The sequence below is a fragment of the Prosopis cineraria genome, unplaced genomic scaffold, assembly GCF_029017545.1.
Source record: "Prosopis cineraria cultivar Desert tree isolate PC_DT_omini unplaced genomic scaffold, ASM2901754v1 PC2, whole genome shotgun sequence".
Classification (NCBI taxonomy): Eukaryota; Viridiplantae; Streptophyta; class Magnoliopsida; order Fabales; family Fabaceae; genus Prosopis; species Prosopis cineraria.
The window spans coordinates 11,110,400-11,121,907 of NW_026555333.1; the positions used below are offsets into that span (position 1 = coordinate 11,110,400).

The 11,508-nt window shown below is 34.4% G+C and overlaps 1 protein-coding gene across 3 annotated transcripts; it reads left to right on the plus strand.

The window, feature by feature from the left end:
- The first annotated feature begins 1,151 nt into the window (after positions 1-1,151).
- Positions 1,152-10,286, plus strand: LOC129303050 (splicing factor SF3a60 homolog). 3 transcript variants are annotated; one of them, XM_054942049.1, is made up of 14 exons: positions 1,152-1,387; positions 1,565-1,797; positions 2,422-2,685; positions 3,190-3,303; positions 3,682-3,786; positions 4,503-4,645; positions 4,768-4,864; positions 5,623-5,787; positions 6,108-6,179; positions 7,295-7,453; positions 7,803-7,880; positions 8,550-8,678; positions 8,870-9,016; positions 9,795-10,286. In XM_054942049.1, exons 3-14 carry the CDS (start codon positions 2,512-2,514, stop codon positions 9,939-9,941), a joined length of 1,530 nt encoding a protein of 509 aa, XP_054798024.1. In that variant the 5' UTR covers positions 1,152-1,387; positions 1,565-1,797; positions 2,422-2,511; the 3' UTR covers positions 9,942-10,286. The 3 variants fall into 3 exon arrangements, with proteins under 3 accessions (XP_054798024.1, XP_054798025.1, XP_054798026.1); XM_054942050.1 differs by having other exon boundaries at positions 1,565-1,726; XM_054942051.1 differs by lacking the exons at positions 1,152-1,387; positions 1,565-1,797 and adding an exon at positions 1,858-1,876.
- Positions 10,287-11,508: the final 1,222 nt, after the last annotated feature.

Sequence of the window (11,508 nt, forward strand, 5' to 3'; positions counted from 1 at the left end):
ACTGCCTTTTGGGGTGAATTTCTGTTACATTGCTTCCTTGTTGGTTTGGTTTATGAGTGTGGATTTAGTATGTATATATATTTGCTATGATAGGGTGTTTTTTATTTATAATTTATACTTTCTTATATAAAATGTTTGTTTCTCGGATAGAATCTATACATGATGATTTAGAGGAGTGATTTGATTTGAATATATATATTTTGTGAATTTTAAACCATATAAGCCAAAAAAAAGGAACATGTCGCATTTTGCGGGCTATCCAATAAATGATCTGGACTAGGTTTTCTTAGCCTATTCATTTAGCGAGCTGCATAACCCAGCTTGCTAAAAGGTTAGCTGGCAAGGGTTGGCCTGTAGTTCATTTGCCTAATGTTAAGAGTGAGCAAACTTGCGACTTGCAGGACTATCTTGTACTTGATCAAAATTGACAGGTTAAAACCCACCCTGTAATAAAAAAAATGGGTGAGTTGAATTCATGAGTTGACTTGTGTTTATTGTAAATGAGCAAGACAGGCTACAAGTTATCCAAGCTTTCGGTCTTCACTTGCTTATAGGTTAAAATTAAAAAAAGGAAAAAGTAATGTATTTACAACTTTACCTAATTTTAAATTAGGTTATTGTAATTTATTTTATTTTAATCAAGCTTTTACAACAATTAAATCTTTTATATATGTTAACCTTGAAGAGTAAAATTAATAATAAATTACCAAATTTGACAAAACAAAAATACTCTTATAATTTATAGAAAATTTAAATTAATTTTTTAGAAAAATAGGAAAAAATTAATTCAATACATTATTTATATTTTTCTTAATTTTTTATGAAAACTCTTTACGTATGAAAAATATTTAGAAGAAAACTTAATTTATAAATTCTGAGTTATAAAAATTATGTAAGTAATTTTAGAATTATATAACCATTAATATAAATATCAAAGTTTTAATTTTTTTTAAAAAATTTACAGATTTTAATTAATCAAACCATCAGGTTTAATTTACATAAAATAAATTGTAAGATCTAATTAAAATTAAATGCAACTCATATATCTTACCTAAAAAAAATTTTTTTTTGCAACGCTGCGTTTAGCCATCCAGGGAAGGAAAACCCTCGAAGCCTCGCTCGATCTGTTGCTCATCACCTCATTCCGTTGTCTCTGTCTGAACTGAATGCTCGGCCGCGCGCTCTCGCCCCCCACCCGACTCCGTTCTCGCTCGCTCTCAGCTTTGCCTCTCTAAGTTTCTTCTCCAGCTGCCATCACTCGTCAACACTCAACTCGTCGCCGGCGGATCTGGAAGACTGGAACTCACTGTGGCTGTCTCCCTCCAATTTCGTCCCCCCCCCCCCCCCCCCCAAATTTTCTCAATCCCACCTATTCGGTTACGAGGAGGTAAGCACTCTTCTCTTCTTACATGTGTTTGCGACTGCTTTCAGAGTGGTTATTATTATTATTATTATTATTTTTTTTTTGAGTTTGATCCAATGAATTTCTGGACGCCCCCTTTAGTTGCTTGTGGGCTGAATTTTTTTTTTTTTAAATGCGAGTTCGATTTGCTGTTGCTTTCAGAAGAGAAATGACCAAATCGCGGAAAGAAAAAATAAGGGCCGAAAGTACGGTGGCCAGAACCTCGTCGCCGACGGAAATTCCGGTGAGGGTTGCAGGGTAGTAAGCGACGACGTTTGGCTTCCCTCAGGAGGTGCCGGTGGCGTTGGAGGATCCAATCGCGAGGTTATTTATGTAATTGGACAATAAAAGTTATCTCCAGCAAAGGACTTAAGGACTTCAAGCCTATTTGAGGGGTGGGAAAATCACAATTAACCATTTGGAGGGAATTAATTACGCAGGAGACCAAATAATGCTGATATATGCAAGATTAAAGTACCTATCTTTACTGTAAAAAAATTAAAATATTACATTATATATTCTTTAACCATAATTTTATTAAAAAAAAGTAAGTTTTATTTATATTTTAATAATAATTAATTCTTTTATTATTAATTTTAAAACAGTAATTTGATGGTGATAAAAAATAGATGTTATAATTTGATAAAAAAACAAGTTCTTTTACTATTATAACAACCAATTTTATTATCAATATCTTCAAAAAATTGATTTGATAGTATGAGTGCTGTGATTTAGTGAATTTTTTATAAAAAAATAAATTTTATTTATATTTTAATCATAATAATTTTTAAATAATTAAAAAATATTAATTTAGTGGAAGAATGGTTATTTAAAAGAAAATTTTATTTTTATTTTAACAAAAATTAATTATAATAAATTTTAATTTTACTTATTTAAATTTTTTAATCTTGTAAAATAATATTATTTTTTTTTAGTTCTATAGCGTATCTGTACAGTAATTCTCCCTTTCTTTCCCTCAAAGAGATGCAACATTTGAAGCTCGTCGGTGACAATCGCAGGGAAGAAAAACCTAAAGGCGCGAGTCTACAATCATAATATCTGGAAGAGTAGTGGTGATTGAAGACGTTGCTTGAGTTGAGCCAGCGACAATGTCATCGACTCTGCTGGAGGTGACTCGTGCGGCCCACGAGGAGGTGGAGCGGCTTGAGCGTCTGATAGTGAAGGACCTTCAAAATGAGCCCGCGTCGAACAAGGACCGCTTGTTTCAGAGTCACCGGGTGCGAACTATGATTGATACTATCACTTCTACCACCGAAAAGCTCGTAAGTTGGTTCTTTCAACTTCGAATTTCAGCTATTAGGTTGCGTTTGCTCCTCGAGGAAACTTCATTTTAGGTTAATGCAAAATAAACGCTGAAACGATAAATCGTAAACTGAAACGCTTTTTACTCTGCTTTTCTGAAGTGAAAGAAATTTAGCTTGATATTCAGAAGCCGAAGTGGCTACTTAGTTGAGTTAATAGGAACTGACCAAAAAATTATATTCGGGAAGTGGGGATGGTATTGTCAATCTCTTAATGTTCTGCTGTCAATGTGAGTGTTGTTGTATGACCAATTCTGTTTCAAGTAAATGAGTTTTGGTGAAGTAAGATCCAAACTAAGATCTATTTTTCGTTTCCATGTTTTTCATTAGTCCTTCGGACTGCCCCGTGAAGACGGTTGTAATCTCCCCATCCTCTATCCTCTTTATTTCAATATACTTCTCATCTATCTTTTCTTGCGAATTAAAACGGAGAGGTTAGCTGATTTTCCCGACTGTGGGCTTCAGATTGATATATACGAAGATAAAGACAGTGCAAGGAAGGATGAAATTGCTGCGCTGGGGGGTCAAACTGCAACGGGGACAAACGTGTTTAGTGCCTTTTATGATAGACTGAAAGAGGTAATTTATTCTTTTAATATTTACATATGTAAGAGCTTTATAATAATATAAAAAGGAGAGATGCCTTTTTCGAGTCAGAAGTTCTATTCTGTCTACCTACAACATCATTGACTATCTCTTTTATCTTGTCTTTACATGTTATTCTTATATGGGATTATTCTAGTGTCGATTACCAAGCAGGATCTTGGAAGACCAGCATTTCTTTTTGCTTAACTTCTTTACACGTGCATGTTGATGTGTATGTGTAAAACATTATTGAAATCTGAGCGAGTGAAAATGATAGCATTTATGTTCATGTGTTGAAGCTGAGTTCTCTGAGTTATTTTATCCTAATTGCTTTTATATGTTTAACACATTGGTATCTTCTGATTTGTGCAGATACGAGAGTATCATAGAAAGCACCCAGCTGCACGTGTTGTTGATGCTAATGATGACTATGAAGAACTTCTTAAAGAGGAGCCTCAAATTGAGTTTAGTGGAGAGGTCTCTTCCTTTTCCTCCCCCTCTGCCTCTCTCATGATTACATTGTTGCATAGTCATGTTACTCGATTGGTGATAAAGCAACGTGTAGTCTTTTGGAGCAAAAGAAAATTATTGCACCTCCCAATGCTTTCAAGGATGTAAAGAATTCTTTGTGCTATTTGACTTATTCAGCGTGTAGGATATACTTTGTCAAAATTGGGCGATCTTGAGTATTAAAGTAAATAGCTATTGGTGTAAGATGATGGTGTTATCACCTGACTACTTGGGCATGGATGGCTTGGGTTTTGGGGACGTTCCAGTCTAGATTTTAACATTTCTCTATTCATAGAATCAAGATAATTTGACTTTTAGTGCAATTTAATTTCACAATTTTCTCTAAATATATTTTAGATATAATTTTACAAAAGCTGGGCAGTTATTATAAACATTTTCTTTACAGAAATTATTCAATAAGAAAAGCTTCAGAATATATCCAAGTGGACCTTAATGTCCCGTTGACCTCAAATTGGTGGTGTGTTTGACCATTTTAATAGACCTCCTGTTTTATCAGGAGGTCCCTAGGTTCTTGTCCGTTGAGACAGTGGTTTTAGTGAGTCATGTAAGATGAAATCTAATATGTTCTACTGTTAGGGCAGATGTTGCTGTATTTTTCAAACTGATAGTTTTTGCTTCTCCATCGTTCCTGGTTATTGATTTCCTTGAGGTATTGGTTTCAGGAAGCTCTTGGGCGGTATTTAGACATGCATGAATTGTACTATAGGTATATCAATTCCAAATTTGGTGAGCCAATTGAGTACTCTGCTTACCTTGATGTTTTTTCACTACCAGAGAAGATACCACGCAAAATGAAAATGACTCGGTATATTCCCTTTTTCTCACCTTTTCTGTTGCATGTTTTTGTTTATTTGGTTTTTATATTCCTCCGATTTTGGCAAATAATTTTCTTAGATGTCTTCATTTCTGTCGTTCAATTTTCTACAGGCAGTACAGGGAATATCTGGAGAATCTTTTGGAGTATCTCATATATTTTTTCCAGCGGACAGAACCCTTGCAAGATCTGGATCGAATTTTCTCTAAGGTTATTATTTTTAATTATCTTTCTTTTTCTTTTTCATTTTGAGCTTGATTTATGTGCTAGGTGTGCTAGGATAAATTGGTCTCTCCATCTTAGCAATAAAATTGCAGTGAGAGTAGAAATTTCACGGCTCTCTGCGTGAAATTATTTTTGTTGGATTTATTGCTGCAACTTTAATTGTGGTGTTAGCCATTATTATCCTTTGGCCGTAGAAGTGTCCTATAAATATGTGTATTGTCATTCTGTAACCATTTATTTGAAAGAAAAGAAAAGAAAAGAAAAGATAAGAAAAGTAAGAAGGAAAAGATATCCTTCAATTGCTATTACTATACCTTTATATTCTAGCAAAATGTGTGGTCAATTATATAATGTTATTGATAAAGAAACTGCCAAGATTTCCTTTAACACAACCCCTCTATCTATAAAATGCTTCATTCCCAACTACCAACTCTTGTTAATTCAAGTGTTTGAGTAAAATTTTGAATCAGATTATATGACATTTAAAATATATATATATATATATGCACAAATGCATGAATTGAACGGCCAGTTTGACTGAAAATTAGCATGTAATTCCTGCTTCAAGTTTCAAGTCTGATCCTTCATTTGTGGGCGAGTGTTATTGAATTAATGCTACATCATGAAAGGGTGCCTGTATCCTCAAAGACAATTCTCCGTTCTCATCTCATGACATGAGTGATCCCTTGTGCATCATTTCATCTCTCAGTTTTTTTGGTAGTGAGTGTCTGATTGAATTGCAGGTGACAGCTGAGTTTGAAGAAAACTGGGTTGCAAACAAGGTACCAGGATGGGAGAATGACAGTCAAGAGAATGGACATGTACCTGCTCAACACACTGCCATTGATCTTGATTACTACAGTACAGTTGAAGAGCTGATGGAATTGGGTCCTGAAAAGTTAAAAGAGGTGAGCTAAAACTTGGAAACATGTTATTATATTTACAGTCGTGCCAATTTGATACGACTTTTATCCTTTGATATCATGCTATGGTTTTTGGCTCTAAATTATTTGTCTGTGGAGGTTCTCACTTTTAATTGCTTTAGGAGTTACAAGAAGTTTAAGCAGCAGTGCATTTTCACAGTCGTGCCTATTTGATGCACAACTTTTGGGGGATAACTCCTCACGTTAGAGATTCAGTTGTGATCATTGTATTTGTACTGTTTAATCAAGTTAGTAATTTTAAAACAAATATAGTTCATTGATACCCCTCTTCTCCGGTGTTCTAGGCATTGGCTGCATTGGGACTTAAGACTGGGGGTACTGTTCAGCAACGGGCAGAGAGGCTGTTCCTTACAAAGGTGACTCATCCATCTTTACAGAGTATATTTTCTTCGGAATGACAATGGAAATGTTAATGAGATTGATGTTTCAAGGGACGAGATGAGAATGAGAATTAGGCCAATAGTATTCCTAATACAAAAATATATAAAACTAATAAAATATTGAACTTTAATTTATTTCATTTTTTTATATACTAAATGTTTTTTTATTTATCAATAATAAATAAGTTTATAATTGTAAAATAATTACTAGATTATTATTACGAATAAAAGAAAATATGGTCATAATATTCTAGGAGAATCACATCTAAGGACGTTTCAAGAGAATTACTCACAGATAAGGATCAATATACAATTGTTTGTTGTTAAAATGATAATAGTGACTTTTTCCTTCTTGAATGGTAACTTGTTGGTCCTTGTCCGTGAATAGTTTTCTTGGAAGGTTCTTGGATGAGATTCTCCCTAATATTATATTTTTCTACTCATCTTTATTAAATATTAGTTTTAGTGTTTATTAAATGATATTATTGATAATAAATAATTATTTTGTTTTTTGGACAGTGATTGCTTATATAAAGGTAAGAAAATTTCAGTATTGAAGGCTATTTTGGTCAACTAAGGTGGATTCCAATAATGGCTCATTGTTCCATCAAAAGATTGATGTAACCAAGATTCCTAAACTTTTGGGGATATTTTATTCTTGTGAATGAATCAAATTTGATTCTACCAGCCAAACATGCTCGTCAATGGAACGCCTCGCCCATTCCTATTCCACAATGGAATGCCTCCCATTCTTATTCTGCACATTCTTACTCTGAACCAAACATAGCATTAGAGCTGTATCTCAAACCTAGATATCCTATTAAGTGTTGAAGTTGCTAAGTTGCTTTGTTTTCCCTCCTTTTGAATTGACCGTCTCTTATCCAAGTTCATTAGACCAAAATTGAGAGTTCTTTCTTGACGAATCAAGTGTAATATTTTGATACTAACTGCATTTATTTCTTCTTGATAACTAAAATCTCTTGTTGATATCCGATCAGCTTGACTTATTAAGCATTTCTTGTTTTGATTGAAATTGCTTTACATGCCCTTAAGCTTTGACTACGGGAAATTTTCTTGGCTTTCTTATGCAGCATACACCTCTTGAAATGTTGGACCGGAAGCATTTTGCCAAGGGACCACGAGGTTCAGAAAAAAATGGCACTGCTGCAGTTCCACAACAAGATGAAAATTCAAAAGAAATTGCACTGATGGAGGCCAAAATGTCAAAGTTATGTGATCTTTTACAAGAGGTTAGCATATGTTGCTTGCCACTTTGTCTTCAGCCTTTTTAAGGTTTCTGCTACTATTTAATTCTAGGGTTTTATTGGTGTAGGCATTTGATGACAGTGTTTTGACCAAATATAGTCTACATATATTATAGGGAGAATCACATCCAATGACTGCTCAAGAAATTTATTTGCAGACAGGGATTAATAATAAATCCCATTCGAAAAAAAAACAAGTCAATATTCTCATTCTAACAACGATCCACTTTGTTTGGTCCTTGTCTGTGAATAAGTTTTTTGATTGATCCTTCGATGTGATTCTCCCTATATTATAACCTCCTGCATTAATGAATTTTCTCTGACCATGATACAGACAATTGCTCGAACAAAAGATAATGTTGTGAAGAAGCAGGCCTTGACATATGAAGAAATTGAAGCAGAACGTGAGGAGGTGAGTTGAACTCTGAAGAGTCAACGTTCAGTAGTACATCAATGTAGATATGAAATGTTCTAGTTTCATATTTTTGTAGAAGAAATCAGATTAATTATATATCTTCTATATTTGAATGCTATAACTTAACACATTGCATGTACATGTCTTGTACTCTCAAAACATTCAGGATGATGGCTATTGCGAGGGTGAGGCATCAGCTTTAACGATTGGTTGCCATATGAAATAACTATAATGCTTAAGTTCAAAATTGATCTTCTTGACAGTTTTGGCCCATTGCATGACAACCATTTCTGAATTTGGCTCTCCTAACTAAATCGAAAGTAGAACAAATTATTATATTGCTTTCAGGTACATTAATTTATGTTGAATTTGTTGTACTTGAAAGTGGATATTGTCCTGGGCTTATATGTAGTGCCTGATGTAAATTGAAGGCGTTCCTTCCTTATAGTAACCGAAAGTGTAAAACAGAAAATTCCTCTGCCGGGTCATTGTTGAAACCATGTGGCTTGAGTATATTTTCATTCTATAGATTATACATTCTGTCCCAACGTGAGTAATATTTTGAGTTCTTCACTTTTGTCATTACATTTCCCTTGTACTTTTCTTTCTTCAATTCCAGATGCAGATAATGTTAAATTAGTAATGCGTATTTCATATTCTTGACAGGAAGAAACACAGGAGGAATCTGAAAGTGAAGATGAGGAGCAGCAGATATATAATCCCCTAAAATTGCCCATGGGATGGGATGGGAAACCTATACCTTATTGGCTTTATAAGCTACATGGTCTGGGCCAGGTATTATTTTCCTTTCAAAATTAGAAACCGAGATTCTCATCCTTTCTGATTTGAAATCTCCTTTGGTTATGGGAATTATCCATTCCAGTAATTATAAATTTTGGTCCTACTTAAACTAGGTGAGGGGCTTACCAAGCACTTTAGAGCTCACAGGATTCTGATCACATAAATAAATGTGATTTGCGTTTCAGGAATTCAAGTGTGAGATATGTGGGAACTATAGTTACTGGGGGCGTAGAGCTTTTGAACGACATTTTAAAGAATGGCGCCATCAGCATGGGATGCGCTGCCTTGGTATACCAAATACCAAGAACTTCAATGAAATAACATCGATTGAGGTACTCATATTTCTTTGTTCCTCCTTTTCCTTTGCTGATGGTTAGTGTAACATATTTCACAAATCACAAGCATGATTATAGAATTGCTCATACGTATTGCTGGAGACAGTCTTGTTACATACTTTTTCTGTTCAATATTATAAGACATTTTTAACGGAATTGCACCTCCCAATGAGTTAGTTAATTGTCTTTAAAATTATACACTATTTTTATGTTTATTCTTATTTAATAGGGTGTCTCAACCTTCATTAATTGCGCTTTGAAAGATCCAAAATACCTTATATTTGTTTAACATTTTATCTTAGAAAAAATGTCTTGTATTTTTGAATTGAGGGAGTAGTTGTTATTGGATCTGATTAGGTTGGCAGGTTATTTGTGGTTTAGAAGAAATTGTGTGATGGAATGCACTTTGCATCAAAATTATTTATTTTTGCTCATCTAATTTGCAAACGACACTATTATCTATTGTAGAATTTCTTTGTCCATTTGCCCTACCATCAAAGTTCCACTTGGTATAACATGGGAAGCAAACAGTATTCATTTTTAATGCATAAAAAAATGAGACATACAATGTCTATTATATGTTTGGTGTCATTACTCAATGATTGCTTTAATCACATTTCGATGGAAGGAGTCAATTTGAATAGGATTTATCATTACTCAACAACGAGAAACGGATTTGTCAAACATGATTCTTGTTGAAAGGACTCTTTCAACGGCTGAAATCTCAACTATTTCACCTCAACTAAACTTGAAACGTGGGCCATCTGTGATGCAGGAAGCAAAGGAACTTTGGAAAAGAATACAAGAAAGGCAAGGAGTGAACAAGTGGCGCCCGGATCTGGAAGAAGAATATGAAGATAAAGAAGGCAATATCTACAATAAGAAGACGTATACTGATTTACAGCGCCAGGGTCTTATATAAGAGAAAGCTGCACCTAGCTTGACTTTAAAAGGGGAAGTACGGTTCGTCCAAAAAAAGGGGGGGAAATAGGCAAACTATTGTAATTGAACCATATTTGACTGTGAGGTAGAAGATATGGACACGAGAGCAATATTTTGGGTTTAGTTGTACTTTTAGCGCGTCATTAATGATCCAATGGATGAGGGAAGGAAAGAAAAAAGCGTTGTCATTCAGGTTAAGTGGCATCAATGTTGATTTCTGCATCACAATTTCTTAACTGTGTCAGGTGTTTGTAGCAGCCTGTCTATTACCTGTTCAAATTTCAGCTCATTAATTAAAGAAACAATGTGCGATGTGGCAGGGGAATGTATGGACGTTGTTAACACCAACTAGAATGCCGGTGTAGGTCCAATCTTCCAAGATGGCAGTTGTGTATTTAATATTCGTTGAAACATCGGCCATCTGAAGCTCAAACATTAGCACCAACTAGGATGTCACTGTCCATCCAATCTTCCAAGGCAGCATTTAAAAGAGAGAGTGCTTCTCCATAGGTGATGCCACGAATCTGCCAAGTATTGAAGGGCCTTTTGGATCGATGGAGCATTTGATATCGTTTTGCGAGGAAGAGATTATTAAGCATCAAATTGAAGACACTTGCACATACTTGAATCAACTCCTAAGTTATAAAAATAAATCTCTAAGCATACTTGAATTTTTATTGATGAAAGGGAAATATTAATAACTCAAACTTTTAGGATAATATAAAGAAATTAGAAAAAGCTCATGGAAAATACTAATATTTCATAGAAGAAATTGTTTACAAGTTCAAACTGGCTGAAGCGCCCCCCCTTCTCTCTATATAAATTTTTAGAACAAAACTCAAACAAGTCCTTTTTTTTTTTTTTTGGTTGGATCAAAGGGCAAGCAAAGTTCAAAATGAAGAATAGAGTTACTCCTTACTCGCCATGTCTATCATAGAAATGATGAAAGTCCTCCCTAACTATACTTAAGCAACTATTAGGTACATATGGGATCCTAGTAATATCAAAATCAGTTCCACAGGCTTCATTAGCAAGTAAGTCTACAGATTGAAGTGCTTCCTATTTGCTGTAATAGATTTCAATATCCCACTCACCATATAACAATATTGTACTTTCTTCAATTTTTGATCTAATTTGATGATCCAAGCCGCTATCTCTTAATAGTAGATTTATTGCTTTAAGTGAATCTAAATATAAATGAAGTTTAATGATGTTATAAGCTTTGCATACTTCAAATCTCGTCTTGATAGCAAGAATCTTAGCTGTAGTGGGAGGAAAGAATCCTAAATTTTTCTCGAAACCGAGGATCCATTGTCCATTGGCATATCTAATGATGTTGTATGCTGCTTTCATCTTGTTCCAAACAGAACAATTGACATCAATTCTCATCATGTTTGGAAGAGGGGGAGTCTATAAGTCTAATGATGGTGAGAAATTGACAGAAATCCAGTGCTTGAATATGCCATTGGAAACATCTTCCATGCGTCTGAAACAAGCAATTGTGAACAATTTCATTTGGTTGTGAACTCTTCAAAGGTATGTTTGCA